Source organism: Thermobia domestica, chromosome 3, assembly GCF_964235325.1.
Source record: "Thermobia domestica chromosome 3, izTheDome1.hap1.1, whole genome shotgun sequence".
NCBI classification, from domain to species: Eukaryota; Metazoa; Arthropoda; class Insecta; order Zygentoma; family Lepismatidae; genus Thermobia; species Thermobia domestica.
Window position 1 is genome coordinate 57,362,736 of NC_137456.1, and position 23,142 is coordinate 57,385,877.

At 32.6% G+C, this 23,142-nt stretch overlaps 1 protein-coding gene across 1 annotated transcript in view; it reads left to right on the forward strand.

Moving 5' to 3' along the window:
• The window catches only part of sdk (sidekick cell adhesion molecule), a 270,789-nt gene that overhangs the window by 216,158 nt on the left and 31,489 nt on the right, over positions 1-23,142 (forward strand). The window contains exons 12-22 of the mRNA XM_081750916.1: positions 68-366; positions 1,163-1,348; positions 2,701-2,879; positions 5,287-5,413; positions 10,503-10,634; positions 13,332-13,532; positions 14,870-15,066; positions 17,140-17,349; positions 17,877-18,131; positions 20,108-20,339; positions 22,448-22,599. Coding sequence (XP_081607042.1) covers positions 68-366; positions 1,163-1,348; positions 2,701-2,879; positions 5,287-5,413; positions 10,503-10,634; positions 13,332-13,532; positions 14,870-15,066; positions 17,140-17,349; positions 17,877-18,131; positions 20,108-20,339; positions 22,448-22,599 — 2,170 coding nt within the window. The remainder of the gene's footprint in view (positions 1-67; positions 367-1,162; positions 1,349-2,700; positions 2,880-5,286; positions 5,414-10,502; positions 10,635-13,331; positions 13,533-14,869; positions 15,067-17,139; positions 17,350-17,876; positions 18,132-20,107; positions 20,340-22,447; positions 22,600-23,142) is intronic.

Below are 23,142 nucleotides of genomic sequence, written 5' to 3' on the forward strand. Positions count from 1 at the left end.
TTTTAATACTAAATTCTATTCCGTTAATGAATATATATCTTACAACATTTATGTATATCCATTGCAGGCCAATTGATGCTAAAAACAGCTTTCGTATCAATGTTCATGAAGATGGAACTTTAGAAATCCAGGAAGCACGTGCGTCTGATGTTGGTGAATACAAGTGCACTGTTACCTCCCCTGGAGGAAATGAAACCAGATCTGGCAAATTAAATGTGATAGAGTTACCGTATGCTCCGACAAATGTGAAAGCTGTCAAGATCTCACCGTTACTGAAGACAATCAATGTCAGTTGGACAGCTGGATTCGATGGAAATAGTCCGCTAGTGAAGTTTATAATTCAGAAGAGGGAAGTCCAGGATGCAGGTATTTATTGCTTTTAGATTTGTGATGGTAACAATTCACATCAGTTTAAGTAAACCATGTCCCAGAAAATAGAGAAATTACAATTACTTTACTAAAATGTATACTATAAGTTCATCAGATAGTTAGAGAAAAAATAACATAAAAGTTGAAAGAGCAAAGCTATTTAGTTGTGAAGCATGCAAGTGGGAGCCACGTTACGCTTACAGTTGAGAAAACCTGTCTTAACTTGCCTGGTACAATTTTGAATTTATACCTATCCTTTCAAGTAAAGTTATTACTGTGTGTTGTCAGCACTGAAATGATAGTCATGCAAAATTAGTAGATTCTGTAATATTAGTAAAAGTTCGCGTAGAACACAAGATTTTTGTTGTATTAATCTATAAATATATTCATTATATGTAAGATCCTTAAAAGAATGATGTACTGTTTGTCGGTATATTTGGAAGCAAATATGAATTGGTGTAGCTATTGTGTGTATTTTGTTTTTATGCAATTTGTCTTTAGCGTTAATTGTTTTGTGGTAAAAAAAAAAAAAAAAAAAAAAAAAAAGATTCATGCGGTATATAATAGGATATATGATTATTAAATGTATCTATAAAAAGAAATTGACATTTTCCTTAAAAGTTACTCATGTGTCCAATTAAGTAAGAATGTTAATATTCTCTTAAGATCTTCATCAGGAAAATAAATAAATTTATTTAAAAACAAAAAGTTAAATCTGAATAATATTAAATCGCATATTTTAGTCGATATTCCTATGAAAAAAATGAAAGAATATGCTTCTCTTATCCAACAGAACCATTACCAGACTCTCTGTTGAACTGGGTGACTGAATTAACAAACGTGTCAGCAGATCAGCGGTGGATATTGTTGACTAATTTAAAAGCTGCAGCGTCTTATCAGTTCCGTGTGAGTGCTGTGAATAGCGTGGGAGAAGGATCGCCGTCTGAACCAAGCAACGTTATCACTCTGCCTCAAGAACGTAAGTATTATTAATGATTTTTTTTTTTTTTTTTTTTTTAATCTTTTCACTTGTCAAATGAAAAGACAGTTTTAAATTAACACAGATTAAAAGACACATGTAAGATGGCTATTATTACAAGCATCAAGCATGTAAGTTTTCAGAAGTCTTTTATCATAGAGACATTTTTGGGTAAATTTAATGTTGTGTTATTTTATATAAATAAGTGCTAGGAGGGACAAGTATTTGAACTGAGTGCTGAGTAAACATTCAAGTTACATTTATTATTTATTTATTTATTTGAACATCCATAGTCCTGAGAAAGTGTATAACCTAGACTTACCAAAATAATTCGTGAACACATTACAGTACATAATACAGGCACGGATTTTAGTATAGATCACACGGTCACGTGCCAACCCGTTATCCAGAAAGAGCTTGATTTATAGCAATAATATTCAAATACATTAAGTGACACATTTTTAAATGCTTACTTTTATAACGTCATAGTCAAGCCGATTCGTATTTTGTAGTTGGTAAGGGACTGAAGAGAACTAACTGTGTTTATGCATGTTCATGGGCTAGATCAAACTTGGCAACATAAGGATAGCTGGATTCAGGCTGCAGACTTCTAGTCTCATTGCCATATATCAAATGTGAACTATTCCAAGAAATTTCTAACTGTTGGAGATATAATACATGAATTGTACGCATTGTTTCTTATCATACTTTCAAGTATTACGAAAAATGAATTTACATATTATATATATTATATCAACAAAAGCAATAAAATTAAATTGCCCTTTTTTATCCATATAAAATTTAAAATGATTCGATTCCGATGTATTATGTTGGGTTGATTTCTCTCTCTTTATCACATAAACGCACGAGTAACGTTCACACTTTTCCCTCAAAAATTAACGACACTAAATTCGAGACACGAGGCGTTAAACCGTTCAATTTAAATATTGTACGTTCCGCTAATGGTTCTCCTTTACTCGAGCTGCAAGCACTGACATCAGGTGAGAAGAAGGTGAAAGAGGTATTAGTTTTGGAGGAAAGATTAGAAAAAGAGAGAGAGAGAGAATGACTCAAAAAGTAAATGTTTGTTTCAGGTTATAGCGTGGTCTTACACCTAAACCCCTAATACACATAGATACTTAATATTAGTTAAACCAGTAGCAAAGGTGGCTAACAATATTGATTGACCTGTAGACGAAATATTTTTCAGGAATCTATATGCTGAACATATATATTACTATGTACCGTTGATAACAAACATTTCTCGAATCTATACTCTAATTTTCTAATTTGAGAATAACATATACAATATCTTTGTAATCTAATGTTTTATTTCTTTTTATTTGTTTTAGCACCATCTGGACCTCCACTGGGTCTTGTTGGATCTGCAAGGTCTGCCTCCGAAATTATAATACAATGGCAGCCTCCGCTTGAAGAACACCGAAATGGGCAGATATTAGGCTATGTAATACGATATAGACTATATGGTTATAATGATAGTCCATGGTCCTTCAGAAATGTTACGAATGAGGTAACACAATTTCTGTTGTGTGTCAAGCTTTCGTGTTAAAATCGAACCTGTGATGTATTGCTTCTGTGTAGCATATTGAACACATTACAAATTACCATAAATAAAATAGCTAAGTATTACCAGGCATGTTTTTTTAAGTAAGCACAGTTTTGAAATATACTTTTCGTAACAATTTTAATGATACATGAAATCTTGTACTTTACTTTCCTACATAGTTTCCACTAATATTAAAGCACTTATCGTATCGTACAACAAGCTTTTGAATACCATCCTCATAGAAGTCTGACGCCTAATTTGACGACCAGTGCAACACGGCCATTTTGACCTCATCATCGTCATCGTGGCGCTTACCATCCAGATGCTTCTTCAAATGCAGGAACATGTGGTAGTCATTGGGCGGTAGCTCGAGACTGTACGGAGGTAATCAATTTGTTCTCAGTGAAATGAAGCTATCAGATTTTGAATTTGAGTTGCCGCATGTAGACGGGCATTGTCGTGAAGCAAAACAATCCCCTTACTCAGCATGCCATGCCTTTTGTTTCAAATTTCACGGTGTAATTTTTGTAAGGTCTCACAATACATTACACAATTTATTGTGTCACCATGAGGCAAAAAATCCACAAGCAACACGTCGTTCCTGTCCTAAAACACAGTTCATATGATTTTCCGGGCTGAAATTGTTTGCTTGAACTTCACTTTCTTGAATGATGTTGAATCCCGCCATTCCATGGACTGTTACTTCGATTCTGGTGTAATGTAAGCGACCCGTGTTTCGTCGTCGTCGTGCGTAAAACAATTATCACCTCTCTCACTGTATACACAAGGAAAGCCAAAGCACTGGCTGAACGTTTGGTTTTGTGCATCTCAGTCAACATTTTCGGTACCCAGCGTGAGCACAACTTTCGGTATTATTTTAAGCGTTGAGTCACAATTTCATGCAGAACACTTCTGGAAACTAGAGGAAATTTATCAGATAACGATAAAGTCGTAAAGCGTCTATTCTCCTTTACTTTTTCGCCAACTTTCTGCACCAAGTCTTCAGTGATGAAGGAAGGTCGCCCTCTTCGTTCCTCATCATGAACATTCATGTGGCCATCTTTAAAGACTCTAACCCATTTCCGTACTATACCATCGCTCATAATGTTTTCTCTATACACTTCACTAGTCTGGCGATGAATTTTAGCCGCTTTCATGCCTTTAGCACTAAGAAAACGAATTACAGCGCGTATTTCACTTTCGGCAGGATCCTCAATCGGCGGAGGGATTTTAACTACTCACATACAAACGTAAACACGGTCGAATATTTCTGTAATGACGTCTGTGGCTTGCCAACAGATGTAGGTACACAACGTGCATGCTTGGAATACTGACTGCAGCGGCCGAATTTCAAAATGGCACTTACTTAACAAAATACGCCTCGTAATTTGGAAAGTAAGATTTCCGTTAGTTAAGAAGTAACAGATAAAGTTAAAAAAATCCACCTATTTATTTCGTAAAATATATTTTGAGAGTAATATAAAAATATTTTCTAAAGTTTGAGTTGATTCTAATTAAATAAAACATAATTGTACTTCACATTAATTGAAAATTGCACTATATTAATTTAAGAAAATTTATAATAATGAACAGTGATATGTGATTTCTTTTTAATATTTAGCTCTATTTTTTAAAAACTTATTTACAACTATAAAGCTTTTATGCTGTGCTTTGCTTATTTTAAAGCAACGTAGATGTACTCTATTTATTTATCATGATATCTTTACATTCGTACTAAAGTAAATGGAGTCTCTTTATTTGAGTCTGAATGTGAATAAGTAGACTTATACAATTATATGGGCGCATGAGAGAATGATTCAGATTAACAAAAAGTTGGCTATTTACCAACGAATCCTCCCTTGTAAAGCCTAAATATTTTTCAAATGTTTTGGAACTCAAAGCTGGTTCCATCCTCAGTGGCATAGTGAAAAGGACTAAAACGGATAGGAGATAAAAGATGTAAAACAAGGAATATGTACCACAAATAAATAAATGTAACGTAAAGAGTAGATCCTGAAATGTGACGAGCAGAAACAAGTGCTAAAAACACTGCGGTATCTTTGATTCAGTTCACTCCTTTTGTACTTTCTCTCTGCTCATCACATTTCAGGATCTACTCTTTACGTTACGTTTATTTAATGGTGCGTATTCCTTGTTTTACATCTTTTATCTCCTATCCGTTGTAACCTTTTTCACTTTACCAGTGAGGACGGAACCAGCTTTGAGTTCCAAAGCATTTGAAAAATATTTAGGCTTTACAAGGAAGGATTCGTTGGTAAATAGCCATTTTTTTGTTAAGTAGAATTATAGTTGTTAAATATATGTTTCTACATTTTGTAGAATGGTTTTATATGTGTTTGTTACATTTCAGGCACAGAGAAATTACCTGATTAAGGAACTGATAACGTGGAAGGACTACGAAATTCAAATTGCTTCTTACAACAATAAAGGAATAGGAATGTATAGTGATAGCATTAAAATTAAAACGCGCGAAGGAGGTGAGGGCATTTGATTGATATTTTATAGGTGTTTTTTAGTTTTATTGCTTCATAAATTACAATATTTTTAAAGGTTTGAGATTTTATTCTGTCATTCCTGGTTATTCCATAATATCTTTTTTTCCCGTATTAATAGTGGCATTTAAACCGAATTTGAGATGATAACTTCGAAATGTTAATGTATAAAAAAATAGAATAAAATATTTAAGTGCGATTGTAATTTACTTTCTGTCTAATATGTCAGTAACGTTTTGGCCATTACTTTAATCAGGGAATATGGATTCGAAGAATACAGAGAGTCTCAACCGTGATCAATTGATCACATTTCTGTTATTTTCTCAAAACTCCGTGTGCAGTTACTGCGATTTAGATTTTTCATATGTAAACTTAAAAAAAAAAATCATTTACGTACCACGGTTATGCCGGTGAGGCTAAAGGAGACGGTGATGATGAGTAATGAATGAATTGGTGGAATGAAGAAAGTGGGAGGACACGGGAGAACACCGAGGAAACCCACTCATACGGTGTTTGTCCACCACAAAGTTCACCTGGCGGGAGCTGGGATCGAACCCGGGACCCCAAGCACCAGAGGTGAACGCTCTACCACTGAACCACCGCGGCCCTGTAAACTAACAAGTCTTTTCTCCAATCTTATATTACGTATCTGTAAAAATTTAACACAAATAATAAGGAAATAGCAATAAATGGTAAGATTTAACCAAAAAATATTCGCTATTTACATCTTCCATGGATGTTACTGATCAGAAATGGATCACGTTTGAAGCTCTCAGTTTTCTTCGAATCCATGGTCCCTGATGAAAGTAACAGCCAAGAAGTTACTTAAATTTTTGTGAGGAAATAAATTACAAACATATTTAAAGCAAATATTTTATTTTACTTTATTACACGTTAATATACACTGGCGTAGAAGTAAATTAATAGTTGAACCTTTTATCCGAAATATGTCTTTAGTTGTGATTTTTTCGGTATTGAGATGCCTATCCATTTATCTGGTTTATTAGAATTCTGTTCATTGAATTCTGAATTTTTTTTTTCCTTGACGGTCAATTGGTCATATCCTTTATCTTTCGTAGATGAAAAAGAAATTATTCAATTCCTTCATCAACATGTATCTCGTTTGAACTGTCTGTTACATAAATTTAAAACACTGGTACAGACGATTTAAGATACTTATTAACACTTAATTCTATTTAGAAACAAAGTCAATTGTGATCAGTACTTTCACTCAGCGAAAACAGATTAAGTGGACTAATAACAGGACGATCAAATTAATCTAAGCACGTATTAGTATTATTATGTAGGTACTAGGTAAAGTTAAAAAAAAAATACTTAAAAGGAAAAAAATTCTTATAAAAACACTAATAACTAAATGACTAATCCACGTAAAGCTAGTTACTAAGTTGTATTTTCTCTCGATGACACAATTCGAATCACAGGGTTAGAAGACATTCTGCAATTGGATTAACAACAGAGGCTTCTCACAAACATACATTGCTTCTGCACTTTCACGGTGTATTTTATAAACAGAAGTACACAGTATTAGTTTTTTTTTTTTTTTTTTTTGCACGATAATGTGTAGAATAAATAAATTCACGCACTTCCACTGTGAAAAACATTGTTCTTGTGAAATAAAGCTTATATGTTCCATCCCATTCCATCCCAAGAAACAACACTTGTATTAAGCAAAACATAGTATTAACCTAGAGTTCGAAACAGTTCTTCCTATCCTGACGCCATCTTGTCTCGAACTCCATGTTCTACACTTAAAAATTTCTATTCTATTCTATTCATCTCCCTCGCGGGAGATTTTATAATTAAAAGTCACAGCACTAAGGCCAAGTTGACTGCTTCACTAGAATTGTTTTAAATCTTTTTGTTGTTATTATAATTGTAGAAGATGGCCCGTTCCAAAATGGACGAATTGGCCTGTTTCAAATAGTTCTGTTTCCACACTAGTTTGTGAATTAAAAAGGAAGGCAGAAGCGTATAAATTACAATTTTGCTGCCATAGAAATAAATATATAAATATTAATGATTGTTAAATGATTGCATTAATGGTTTGTTATATTGTTGCTTAAGATTTAACTATATTGTTAACAAGAATTTTTATATTGCAATTTAAATAACAATCAGTGAGTCTCGTTTCACAGTGTGAAACTACAGTAGACTTCCAAACTATGCGAATGCAATACCCAAACTCGAAGTAGTACATATATAACTACTTGAATAGAGAAATAAGATCAAAGATAGAACGTGTTCCTTGACGCTGAATCCATATTAAACCAGTTGAGAATGTTCCAAGAGGTTTGCCAGAACAAACTTAAAAAGAATGGAGAGATGGAGCGGGAAGAATAACTGTGATTGTTCCTAGATATAAAAGTAAATCTTTTTATCCGCACCTTCTTCTCTTTCTCGCAAAAATTAGGAAAATATCATCTCTCTATGACTTACAGTTCTCGAGATATGGCTGCTTAAATATCTAGAAATTCGAAATTTGTTGGCCAATATCTGGGGAATGGTGGCCAGTTAGCCAGTAGACAGTTAATCAGTGGCCATCGGTTACTATTTGGTACCAAAATGTTCACCATCCTCTTACCGGCAGGTATTGATCAACACTTAATGTGTTGATCTATGTGACTATGATCTCTGTGTGACTTACGGTTCCCGAGATTTGGCTCCTTAAATCTCCCGTAAACGGAATTATCTTTTGGCCACTATCACGGGAACGGTAAGTCATAGAGAGATTATATTGGTGTTAATCAATCCCTAATAGAATGTTAAACATTTTCGTACCTATATTAATTGATGACCACCATCCAACTGGCCACTCGCCAAACCCGTCGCCAGTTGGACAGTGGCCACCGGTTATTATTTGGCGACAAAATATTTACCATCCTCTTAGGTATTGATCAACATCAATATCATCTCTCTACAACTTATGGTTCCCGAGCTATGGCTCCTTAAATATCTAGAAATTGGCCATTTTTGGCCAATATCACGGGAACGGTATTGATGAGTTGAACAATGGCCACCGGTTACTATTTGTTACCTAAATATTTACCATGCTTGATAATGCTCCCGAGATATGGCTCCTTAAATCTTTGGAAATCGGCCATTTTTTGGCTAATATCTCGGGAACGGTAAGAGTGACGCGAAAAATTTAATCACTTTCTCTGATAGTTTTTGATGCTGTATCGAATGCAGGGTTCAAACTTGAAAAAAATCGCAAATAACAGACAGACGGGCAGACAGACAGATAGGCACACAGACATAGATAATTCAGTAACGAACTTTTTAAGTTCGTTGAAAATCATTGCTCGTTATCTCTTACTGCTTTCACTTTGTGGACATTAATATTGAAACCGGAAGTTCAAATTGATGTCTTATCACGTCCGGTTGCAATAAAATAATAAAATCAGAATTGAAACATATTTTAGAGGTACTGAATTCATATCTGAAAGCTGCTCGTCACTATCGTATTTCCGTTTTACCGAGACAGAAGTCATTCTTGGGATGCTTAATCTGTGTTAAAAGTCCACTTTTAGGTAAATCTTATCGTTTTTGCTCTATGGAAATCAGTGTTAAAGCCGGAACTACACTAAATTTCAGTTACTTCTAGTTTTAATAGAGTTTTGTGGTAATGATATGTTCTTTTCAAGCACCGAATCTACTGAAGAAAAGCCAACGCTGAAACCGGAAACAGTTGATTTCTACCACTTCCGGTTTCAGTAGAGGGTTAATAAAGAAGAGCAACACATTCTTGAGTCCCTAAATCGATTTCAAGAAAGGAAAGGAAAGCTTCTCGATATATTTTTCCGTTTTTGCTCTGTTAAAATCAGTATTGAAACCGGAAGTACAAGTAAATTTCAACAATTTCCAGTTTCCGTGGAGTATTGCGGGTAGTGATTATATGTTCTGTTGAGATTTTGAATCTATTGCAAAAACGGCTTCTCGTCATCTGTTACCGTCTTCATTCTATGGCGATAAACGTTGAAACCAGAAATGGTTAATTTGAACTACTTCCGGCTTGAATAGAGGATTAACGGAGGAGATGAACCCTACTCTTGAGACGATGAATTGATTGCAAGAAACATCTTCTGAATATTTTTTTTCTTTTTTAAAATCAGTATGTCAAGAAAACACTTCTGAATATCTTTGACAAGTTTTGTTCTATTGAAATCAATATTGAAACCAGAAGTAATAGTAAATTTGAACTTCTTCCTGTTTCTGTAAAGTGTTGCAGATAGTCATGATATGTTGTCTTTAGACATTGAATCGTTTACAGAAAACCTCTTCTCGCTGTGCTATCGTTTTCGTTTTATGGAGGTAAGTGGTGAAACCGGAAATAGTTAATTTGAACCACTTCCAGTTTGAATAGAGAATTAACCGAGATGAAACCTTTTCTTGAGACGTTGAATCGATTGAAAAAAAAATTTGTCGATATAACTTACCGTTTTGTTCTGATACATGTCAACAGACATACGAATGGATGGACGAATATAGCCTTTCTATAGGACTTCGAACATTTGTGCATAGCATAGTTTGGAAGTCTAATAATAACACAAAAACAATAACAATAACTTGTTTCAAAATAAATAGCAAATAATATCTAAAAATAGATAATAAAATAAATTTTATTTTCATACTTAATAGATAGTAAAACAAATTTCATTTTCATACTTAATAGATAGTAAAACAAATTTCATTTTCATACTTAATAGATAGTAAAACAAATTTCATTTTCATACTTAAGATGAGGTTCCTTATAATATTCAATAGTATTCTTGAATATAAATTAAAAAGAAACATACGTCTTTTAAAGAGAAACATAGAACAAACCCAGCTGAATATAGAACATACCCAGAAATATAGAACATGCCAATATGAATTTTGTCGTTGTTTACTTTTTTTTTTTTTTTTTGTTTCCTTCTAACATATACTGCAATAAATGTCTTTCTTTATCGAAGATTATATTACTAGACTACTGTAATTTATGTAGTTGATGTGTTTTCATTTTAAGAAGATAGTTGATTATAATTACTGTTACCATTTGTATTTCTGTTTGCAGTACCGGAAGCTTCCCCAGCAAATGTTCGAGCAAAGGCTATTAATTCAACTGCTATTGAAGTATGGTGGAAACCACCTGATCCACAAAAAATAAACGGAATTAATCAGGGATACAAACTACAAGCATGGATAGGTATGAAACTATTATAAGTAATAACAGAAAGTATGTTGTTTTGCTTTTAAGTAATATACAAAAAGTGAAATCTCGGTAGTTTGAAAAGAGAAATGTTCGAACCTACTTTTGGAAAATCTATTTAGATTCTTACGTGAGTTACAATAAACGTGAGAAGGTTTGCTACGTCATGTCACATAAGTGGAATATAATAATTAATATTATATAAATTATAAGAAATATGAGAAAGTTCATTTCGTCAATATCATATGAATGCAAAATTACAACAACTTATCGTTAACTGAGTTATAACAAGCGTAAGAGAGTGCGTTTTATTTATATCACATAGATAAAGCATTATAACCATTTACTGTTAACGTGAGTTATAACAAGCGTGAGAATGTTCGTTTCAGCGTTATCACATAGACGAAAATAAACACTTACCCTTTGAAATCCGAAACTCTAGTTGGCAAGCACTAACTATGATTATAGCAAAAAAATAGTAAGTGAAAAGAAAAAAAAAGTATCAAATAAGGAAAAAGGATTGAAAAATAAAAATAACGAAGAAATTAACAAAAAATAATAAATAAATAGATAATATTCATAATACTTATCTCCCCTTTCCTGAAGACAGGTATTATATATAATTTCTGCACTATTTCTTCCGACTGCATATGATTGCAAATTTTACTTATTTTTATTTTGTGACGTTTCGTATTCATTGAAAATATATTGAAATAGAAAAACTTATGATGCGGAAGAAATTAGTGTGTTTTTCTTCTACAGCAACAACAAGCTAATATATATTGCTTGCTAGTAGAAAGTAATAAAAACAATTAAAAAATAATTAAAGGTTATCCCACATAAAACTGGTACGCTTCACGCACGATATTCAAGTAACACTTTAACAACAGCAATGAATTAACAATGAATAGATAATAGTAACGTTAAACAGTTACTTGATTATGAGATGCGTTAAGTGGTGGCCGTGGGCATAAAGGTATCGCTGACTTCCTTTGATGACGTTACCAGCAACACACTGTAATTCTGCTGGCGTAATGTTAATTTCTCTAGTAATGTTTCGTTTAAGATTGTCTATTGTTTAAGGATTGTCAGCATATACTTTTTAGCTTGTCTTTATGTAAAATTCCACAATATCAATTCACTGTTTTAATACAAACTCCCTATTTCTCTCACAAATGTTCCTTGTTACCACAAGCACTGATTCAACATATAACACATTGCAACAAGTCAACAATACGAGCTTGTCACAACAACTGACGCACGAACACACTGCTGCACTCAACTTTCCGATAAAATGCAGTGCAGCCAACTTTCGAGACAATGTTGTCAACCCACAAGCAATTTAACTAGAGATGATTAACCAGTACGTGAGGCGTACCGGTTTTATGTGAAATACCCTGTATGAGCACAGTTGTTATAATGCTTAATCAGGTAAGGAGAAAACAAAAGGAAGAAAATAAGGAGCAGAGAAACTCGTTTATATTGGAATGCAGAGTCATGTGGTTACGTGATAGTGTTAGCAGGTTTAAGTGGATGAAGTTTAGGGGACGAAAATTAAACTGGTGGTTCGATAGGAGGTAGGAAAGCAAAACAATAATAAGGGAAAAGAAAATAATGTATCATATAGCGAAAAAAGGATTGAAAAATAAAAATTAATGAAGGAATTAATAAAAAATAATAAACAAATAGATAATATTTATAGCATTCACCTTCACTTCCCTGAAGACAGATGTTATGAATAATTATTTGCAATATTTCAAAGTCTAAAGTTGAAGTACTTCTTCAGGTAGCATATCATTATGAATTTTACATCTTTTTATTTTTCTGACATTTTGTATTCGTTGAAAATCCGTAGAAGTAAAGGAAATTAAAAATACGTGAAATGCACAATCACTTGCTGCCGAAAGAAGAAGTCCTATTAGGTTTTGGAATATTGCAGATGATTCTTAGTAATTGTTTTTTCCAATAAATATTGTGCTTTCATTTTATATAACTAAAGGTCTTTATTTTGACTAAAGGATGACCATTTATTGAAATGAATGTTTATTCCTTTACGTCCTAAAAGAAATTATAAATAATAATAATTTATAGTTTAATAAAATGGAAATATAATCAATAAAAAATTGGCATATAAGGCAAATGTTAAGTGTGTGAGGGACACAATGTAAGTTGAGTTGATTTTGAGTTTAACGTCACTTTCAGCAGCGAGGGTATATCAGACTTGACCTATTGATTAACGCGGAATCCGAACCACATGAGCTCCGCCAGAAATCGAACCCGGGTCTCCCACGCCAAAGGCGCGTGCGCTAACCGTTTAGCCACGAAGGAGCTCATAGAGACACAATGTAAGTAATTACAGTAATGGTAACAATAAAAAATGAAGTGCGAATAAAGTAGGAAATGGGATGGATAATAAGGTAGGGTATTAAGCAGAGTATTTACTGTTCGAGGCGTCCAATAAATAGATTGATGTATGAGGAGGCATACGAATACTCACTGTTTTCTAGTGAGAATTCAATTATAATTCTCGCTTTGAGATTCCTTTCTTCCAATTATATATTGTACCATATGCTCCTGGTTAATAGAGATTTTGCAACACTAGTTCGGATATTATAGGTACTTGTATAAATCTATAAGTCTCAGTAAACAAACTCCATGTTTAGTAATGACAAATTCTTTAATTTATAAATATAGGTGATCCTGACGATAGCGAATCAGCTATTGAGGCAAAATCAAAGACAGTAGCTCCGAACTTATTTGACCCTCTGGCTCAACAAAGTACCATCATGACATCTTTAGAGAAATTCACAGATTATAACGTAACAGTCCTTTGTTTCACAAATCCAGGCGATGGAAAGAGGAGCCCTCCTGTTAGTGTCAAAACATCGGAAGATGGTAAGTCTAAAGTAGTGCTAAAAATCTTGTATTTTGTAGCTGAATGTTCGCAAATTTCCTATTTGTCTTGCAATGAAGTTCCTTTTCTTTTTTCTTTTCGTCTTTCCTTCTTTCTTTCTTTCTTTCTTTTGCAATCTATTGAACACTATCAGTATTGGAGCCGCGGTGGCTCAGTGGTAGAGCGTTCACCTCTGGTGCATAGAGTCCTTGGTTCGATCCCAGCTCGCGACAAATGAACTTTGTGGTGGACAAACACCGTGTGCGTGGGTTTTCTCGGGGTTCTCCCGTTTCCTTCCACTTCTTTCATTCATTTCTCATCATCACCGTCTCCTTTAGCCTAGCCGGCATAACCGTGGGACGTAAAACTTCCATTTTCATTTCATTTTACTATCAGTATTTTTCATCCTTTTTTTCTTCCGAAAACTAATTATTTGAGTTTGTTTCACATGGTGTAAGAGCAATAAATAAGTCAATGTCTTGAACGGGATTTGAACCCACAAGACAGATCTTGTTTTGAACCCTCCTTAGACATCTCAGCCGTGCTAGCCTACTGAAAAACAACCATTCACTTGCATTTATCACCGTCTTTTACCTTCACGCGTACCTAGGGGCTGCAAAGGTTTTTATTTATTTATTTATTTATTTATTTATTTATTTATTTATTTATTTATTTATTTAGTTATTTAGTTATTTTTTATTGATGAGTTCTGCTTAATCAAAATTTCTTTCGTTCTCTTTCTTCTTTTTGAAGAAACACGACTAAACAACATATATTTCATTTTTTATTTCTTTATAAGTAAATTTTCTTTTGAAGAAAATACATAACTGATAAGTAATATTTTTCCAGTACTCTATTAATAGCTTTTATTTGTAAAATTGTTTCTATAAAATGTGACTATGGTGTAACAAATGTCATATTTACAAAACGTATTGTGAAAATTATCAGTTAGTTTATCCATTGATTTTTCCCTTCTTTTTAAAATTATAAGAACTAAAATTTTCTGTACAAAGTTATTGAAATTGTAATGTGAATAATACAGTATATTAATATATTGTTGAATTTCTGAAATATTATTACTTGTATATTGTCACACTTTTCATGCAATAATCTTTCTTGAAAATTCGAATAGTAATAGTTTGCCGAGTAGATGCCACTGCTTTACATGACCTAGTCTCATTGACATAGTTTTCATTACTCTATAGGGCACAAACGTGAAATGAAAATTAGATAAATAAATTATTGTATATCATTTTTCAGCTTTGTATAGAATAATGTGTTTTATGCATGTATGTTATTGTTTATTCCATTAATTCGTTATTTCTCGTATGTTTTATAGTTCCCGATGAAGTGGAAAGCTTACAGTTCGACGAAATAAGCGATAGAGCAGTTAAAGTAATCTGGACACCACCAAAACATATTAACGGAATTTTGAAAGGCTATACATTAAAATATATGAAAAAAGGAATTCCAGAGAGTTCGAAAGTGAAGAATTTAACATCAGACACCTTAAGTTTAAGAGTTAATCAATTACAGGTACTAATTATATTATATATTTATCTTACACTAAGAATTAATACTATAATACTTCTAATACAGAGTCCTCCAGAAAAATGTATACACTCTTTGTCATTGACAATTGTTCTTAGTGATATAAGAAAATGAGAGGAGCACACCTGACGTACAAGCAGCGTACGTTTTGAAGCGTTTTATCAGGTTTGGGAATGCCATCGAAGTGCAGCGTCAGTGGAGAGGGAAGTTTAGTACTGAACGACCAACCCGCCGAACAATCAAACGCATTGTTGACAAGTTTGAGGCACATGGAAAAAATTTGCGATATTCACAAAGGAAGATCGAGAAGAATGTCTACAGCAACAAGTCCTGCTTCGTTGGCTCTCATGTTGGAAAAATTTGAAACGTCACCATAGAAGTCTGCTACACAACTGACAATTGACAATGCAACATCTATTGGGCGAAAAATCATACTACAACATACTTAAATTTCAGATCGATTGTCAATCCCAGTATCCTGATACAGCATGACAAAGAGTATATATATACACTTTTCTGGGGGACATTGTATGTGAATTGTTTCTGTTAAGAATGCAATATTTTGACGGCTGTGGTGGAGTAGTAACTCCAGGGTTCTACAACAGAGAAGTCACAGGGACAGTGGCGTCGAAACCGGTTTTATACTCCTTCCCCGCAAAATCAATCCCCACTTTCGGGGCATCTACTTACTTTTCACTTTGAAGGCATTCTTTGAACTCTGATGTGAGATATAAATATTACAGGAAAATAACAACAAATTTGATATTACAGAAAAAATAACGACAAATTTCTTATTACAAAAAGTAATAACGAATTTGATATTACAGAAAAATAACTACAAATTTGATATTACAAAAAATAATAACGAATTTAATATTACAGAAAAAGTAATAACGAATTTGATATTACAGAAAAAACAACTACAAATTTAATATAAAAAATAATAACGAATTTGATATTACAAAAAAAAGTAACAATTAATTTGATATTACAGAAAAAATAACAACGAATTTGATATTAAAGAAAAAGTAACAACGAATTTGATATTACAGAAAAAATAACAATAAATTCGATATTACAAAAAAAATAACAAATTTGATATTACAGAAACAATGATATTACAGAAAAATAACTGAATTTGATATTGCAAAAAAAAAGTAACAATGAATTTGATATTACAGAAAAATAGCAATGATAATACAGAAAAAATAACAATGAATTTAATATTACAGAAAAAGTAACAATGAATTTGATAATACAGAAAAAAACAACGAATTTGATATTACAGAAAAAGTAACAACGAATTTGATATTACAGGAAAATAACAAATTTGATATTACATAATCATATATTCAATATATGTCCTACAAAATTATTTACTTTCATTTTAAATACTTCACTCAGCACAAAGAATTGAAGCTATTAAAGAAGTGGAAAATAATTGATGTTGCCAACACTGATCAAACTTATTCTTCAAAATGAATGATGATAACGGTGGTTCGTTAAAACAGTGTCACTGTCGACACTATTATAGAATGTTCATAGGTGAGTTACTAACTACTCGATTAAATTGGTTATACAACAAAGTTATGTATTCGAACCTAGATTATCTTTAGCCCCTTTTTATTGTTTTAAACAAATATTTATACAGTTTCAGAAATAAACTGAAGCATTTAGCAGAAATGATGCTTAAAGAAAAGTTTCAATCGTTAAAATTCTTGAAAGTAATAATCAGTGTGAGAATTAATTAATTGGATTTCGTATATTCTTTTTCGTTAAAATACTATAAGAGGTATCGATATTGTTACTGCCAATTGCGTTAAAAATCTCAGTTCGTATTAGAATTGTCTTTTACTTCCAGTAATGGTACATGCTATTGGGTTATAGAAATTCCTTCAATTTGCGTTTATAACATAATACAGCAATATATTTTTTACCAACTAAATTTCTGTCTTTTATATTAAATAAGTACATTCTGTCTTTGACACAATGTAACATAATTTGAAACAATATTGAATTCGTATTTAAATTAACAAAGATTTTCATTTCCGTTTTCAGGCTGCTACTCACTACACTTTTGAGATTTCTGCATGGACAGCAGTTGGTCATGGACCAGCCAAAGTAGCAACTATTCAATCAGGGGTTGAACCAGTTTTTCCACATCCTCCTACTCGGCTTGCAATTACGAACATTGAAGCATTTTCTGTAATGTTACAGTATACTCCTGGATTTGATGGAAACTCATCGATTACGAAATGGACAGTAGAGGTATGTTTTCTAATAACTAATGAAAGCAATTGAATCCCATCTGAGACGAAGACTGCAGAGTTTTTCAGACTGGCATTTTCTTTTCAAATAAGATTCTACAGAAATAGAATACAAGCAATAGTCAAACGACCACAAACATTATAACAGAATAGACATTAAAATTGTTTTGTAATTGGTACTTATATGATGAGATATAATGGAGATGTATGTAAAGTATCAAATCTAATAATTGAAAGGTCTATCCCCCTTCTCCACAGAAATTATTTTTCATGCATTATATGAAAGCTGGTGCCATCTATTATCTGTAGTTTAACTACTTTGCTGTTGGATATGCCAAACCATGTCTAATTTGCTATCTATAACTTGTAGAATCATACGTTGTTACATATCTTGAAAACTTAAACTGCTTTTATCTCAAAAAGGTTTAAATGTGTGGTACGATCTTCCTCCACTAGAACTTTCAATTGTATATTATGCATGTTATTTGTTCTTCATGTAATTTATTTGTTTATATGCTCTTCCCCTAGGCCCAGACTTCCAGAAACAGTACTTGGTATGTGATTTATGAAATATCCGACCCTGATGCTACAACGATTAAAGTAGAAAACTTAATTCCGTTCATGCAGTATCGCTTGCGATTGATTGCAAACAATGTTGTTGGAGCATCTGATCCGTCGGAACCAACCAAAGAATTTCAAACAATCCAAGCTCCTCCTTCACATCCACCGTGGAATGTCACTGTACGAGCCATGAGTGCCACGGAACTTAGAGTCAGATGGATTGTAAGTTTTGAGTCATATTTTTCTGGAGCATGCTTGATTCAGTTCAGTAGCAAGTCTTGAGGCAAGTCACATAGGTAACTTTTATCAAACTGACATAAGAAAACTTACCTCATTCTTGTTTACAAAACATTTAGAACATAGGTAAGTTTTTTCCGCGTACTTTGAAGCGATAGAAGCTTAATTTTTCACTCATGTGACTTCCCTCAACAGCCGCTACTGATTGAGTTTATATCGAATATTATTAACATCATATATTATTGAATATTATTAGCATTATGAATATTATTAGCATATTGAATATTATATGCTAATAATATTATTGAATATTATTAGCATATTTTCAAAATGTTGCATTAAAAAAAATGTTTCTCAGTATTTAGAGAATGCAAATTAAACTATTTGGTACTATAGTCCAAAACGTTCACGGCCAGTCAGACGTATGCTCATACAGAATCAGCTCCCAGCGCTATTTTTTCTGCTTTCCTCGGCTAGACTATAGTAAGTTGTTTATTTAAGCAGCTCCCGAATTGAGCTAAACGACACTGAGTGTACGACAAATATTCTTGTATGGTTCCACTAGATTCGAAGAACAGAGTTCAGAACCAGTCTCACCGGAGGCACCCATGTTATATACACTATATCTAGGATCTATATACTATCTAAAAATAGTATTTGTTTTTAATTTTTTAAAAATTGAAATGAAATTAAAATTCTTAGATACACGCTTATGTTTTTGAGGTTAAAGGAGATAGATGGCTGATGGAAGTGAATGATTGTAAAAGAATTGGTGGAATAAGAATGTGGGAGGAAACGGGAGAACCCCGAGAAAATCCTACAGATACAATGTTATCCACCACAAACTCGCTTGGCCTGGAATCGAATTTTACATTATTGCCAAGCAATATTTCTTAACAACGAGGATTGTATTGAAGATATTGAATATTTTTTTTTAAGAAGTTGTGTAAATCCGAACAAAAATGTATTGTAAAAATACTACTAATAATACGTATTAGTAATTTTTTTTATCAATATTTTGAAAACGTGAAGAATAAGGAATGTAATCTAATGAACTTTCCTATCTTGCTTTTTACACGAAATTTCTTGTACTAATACTTGTTATTAAATACCATGTTTTAATTGATAGCCGAAAGTTTATAATTTGATTACCTAGGGGGGAAATGTATATTTGAAAGAAAATAAGAACTATTGAAAAAAAAAAAAAAAAGCACTCAATTGGCAATTTAACACAAACGTTTCAGCGACCAGAAGCCTATTTCTCAAACCAACAAGTTGTGTAATATGTTTTTCACAAGTCGTAAAATATCATGAAGTAGACATCCTGGAATAATAGTAAAAGTCATTTCTAATACTAATGTTGATATCTCTAATTTTTTATGATTTCATAGTATATACAATTGTATAATATTTGATTTTGAAAAACTTTTCACTAGTATTACAAGACTTGTAGTTTTGAAAAATAGGCTCCTGATGTCACCATTCTCAGTACACACCATTTAAGAAATCCAACTTGCTTGTAGAACTATTCATTGGAATCAATTTTCTGCATTGTAAAATTAATGTTTATGTTCCTAAATTATTGCTGTAAAAATTGCTTTGTTAGTAAGTTAAGTTATCTTCTCCTTACTTTTATCCAGAATCGAAGCAAATAAACCAATAAATCAATAAATAAAGCAAATGAATCAATAGTAAATCAGTGCTAATTAAAGCATAGGATAGGGTGCTTTGGCGAGTACTCTTTTTTTAATTTTATTATTTGATATGTATCCTCTTGCGTTATTAAGCAATTTCAAGAGCTGTTACACTTTAAATTTATGTCAATGTATTAAGATCTCAATTTGAAGTGTATTTCATATTCGTAGTGTTCAGTCGGCATTGTGTTATCATACAGAATGTAATGATTTCCATTATAAAATAAATTGTGGTAGCAATTCTTTAAGGTGTAAATTATTTTTCAGCCGTTGCAACAAGTTGAATGGTATGGAAACCCTAGAGGTTACAACATATCGTATCGAGAATTAGGAGCTCGAGGTCATTTACGTAGTGTTGTTATTGAAGATCATACTGCTAATTCATACATCTTAAACAACTTGGAGGAATATGCATTATATGAAATATTCATGCAAGCTTTTAATGATGTTGGAACATCAGAACTAAGTCCGGTTGCGGTGGAGAGAACGAGGGAATCAGGTATGTAGTACATATTTTTTATTAAGTACGTAATTGTAAAAGCAAAAGCGTAAACAGAAAATGGTAAATTACATATCTACAATATTGTAAGCGATAACAGTATTTATTTTGTTTTATTTTATTTATTTGTAGACTTCCAAACTTTGGTATGCATAAATATGGGAAGTCTTATAGGACGGCTATGTCCGTCTGTCTGTCTGTCCACAAGTATCAGATCAAAAACGGTGAGAGAGGGGGCAAGAAATGTTTATTATTATTATTATTATTATTATTATTATTATTATTATTATTATTATTATTATTATTATTATTATTATTATTATTATTTATGGATTCAGTGTTTTAACAGTAGGCTCCATCTTCTCACTTAACCCCTTCAGTGCGTAATTTTCAGATGCGAACCGCTGTAAAAAGTGTAGTTTGTTTTAGAACTTTGGAATTTGTTACCTTTTAATAACTTTTGAACCTCTCAAGCAATCACAATGAAATTTTCGTCGTCGTCATCATCATCATCATCATCATCATCATCATCATCATCATCATCATCATCATCATCATCATCATCATCTGGTTAGGTTACACAAAATTTGGGAATGCCTCAACAGATCAAGCCCAATTTTTCTGTGTGGTCTCCTGGGGTTCCTGGTGAGCGCAAACTCGCTAAATATTGTCGGGAATAACATTACTCATACTATGGGCAAGTATATTCGCCATACGCAATACAAAATAGCCAAAGCAAAATGAAAGCGTATATATACGCCATCTGCACAGCAGGTGCGTTTTGAAGACACGAGTTAACTCGACACCCCACACTGAAGGGGTTAAATTTCTATTAAAACCGAAGGTGGTAATAAAAGTCCAGTTCGGTTCAGTTCAGGTTTCAATGTTGATCACCATAAAGCCGATTATACATGGTCAGTTTTCCAACAAATATTGTATAAAAGTTATCTTTGATAGTCATTTGATCAAATAATCTGGTTAAAACTTTATCTTTGATAGTCATTTCATCTAATAAGGAGGCTAAAACATTTACACGCAGTATAAACGATCAAATACAAAACGTAATTTTGTTGTTCATTTGTTTACATTTCTTCATTCAATTGTTACATTTGTTGGTAGGCATAGAGTGCAACGCGGTACCCGCTTGAGGCAGTTATTTAAAAGTAAACTGTTTAAATCATAAATCTGAAAATAAACGAGCAATTGGAAATATGAACCCTGCATGTGAAATGTGAACTCACGAACCTGTCGCCTCTGGACTTGCCAGCCTAACTTCAAGCACAGTTTTTTTCCAAGATTTCTTTGTAATATTCTTTAGGTTTACAGTTATAGAGAACAGAATGCTGCTTGTAGGCATCAATAAGCATTTCAATTGCTTTCTGTGTCCACGTTTAGCGCCACCGCACAGTGATTTTCGTTTGTTTTCTTTGATGCAATGTTGGTTGGATAGGAATAGAATAGTTGTATCAAATGTAACCAACCCAAAAGTTGCATACAACTTGGTATCGTATACGTTCAAATTCCACTTTGATGAAACATTTAATACAATATTTGATGATCTATAACCGGCTTAAAGCAAATACAGTAATAGTGGCGGCCGGAAATAGACGAAATATATTTTTCTCTCTCTTACTTTATGTTAATAATCATGGTGGTGTCGTTGATTCAGTTAGTATAAATAGACTTTACTTTTAACATATAATACACGAGCCTTGGTGCTATTTCAATATAGTTTTATTCAATAGAGCAATAATGTATTCATGCTTGATTCCAGGGGTGTGAATTTAATATTACTGAAAAGTTATACGAAGCCAACACAAACTTGATTTTGTTAATTTTACTATTTTTTATGACCAGTTTTATGCTTTTTGTTGTATCTTCATTTAATGGATAAATAGACTTGTTTGGTTTATTGTTAAGTACCATATGACTATCATATTATTGTTAATTATTGTTAATTATATATCATTATCGTATTATTGTTAATTATCATATCATATTGTTAATTATCATATATACGTATATGTGACGAATCATTTAATAATCATATTTACGTCAGAAACTATTACTTATTCTGTCACCATTAATGTATGAAATAATTATTCTAGTTCCTAGTTTTGGACCAATGGATGTCCATGCCAATGCAACATCATCCACAACTATAGTAGTTAGATGGGGTGAGGTTCCTAAAGAGCATCAAAATGGTTTGATTGAAGGGTACAAAGTATACTACGGAGCTAACTCCAGAACGCCATTTCAGGTGAGTGATGGAAAACAAGTAAAAAGTTTCTTTTTCCAACAAAAATATATATAGTCTGGTTGCTATTTTACCTAGTATAAAGACCAAAAATATTGCATGCAATCATAGAATGGTACGTTCGAGGTTTTCCTTTAGGTAATTGTGATGACAGTACAAAGGAAGAAAAGTAAAATGTACCATAAACAGTCATCTCACTTTTTTTAAGATTTTAATTCCTAGAAAGTCCTTGTTTTTCCAAACTTTCGTCTCTTTCCTGAAGCCTTGTTTGCGGAAGACAAAAGAAGTAAAAGAAATCAAAACATTCCTTGATACTTTCTTGATAGTTTTATATTCTCTATTCCTATTTTTATCCTCTGTGAACAAGGCTTCATTGGGGACCCGAAAGTTTGGAAGTGCAATTATTTTTTAATAATCAACTAGGGTCAATTACCTGCCTCCCTAGGGTAACATAAAAAAAAGTAGTAATATATTCCGTTAGTCAGTCACTTTTTACTATGCATTCATCAGTAATATATATGTCAGACTAATATATATATATATATA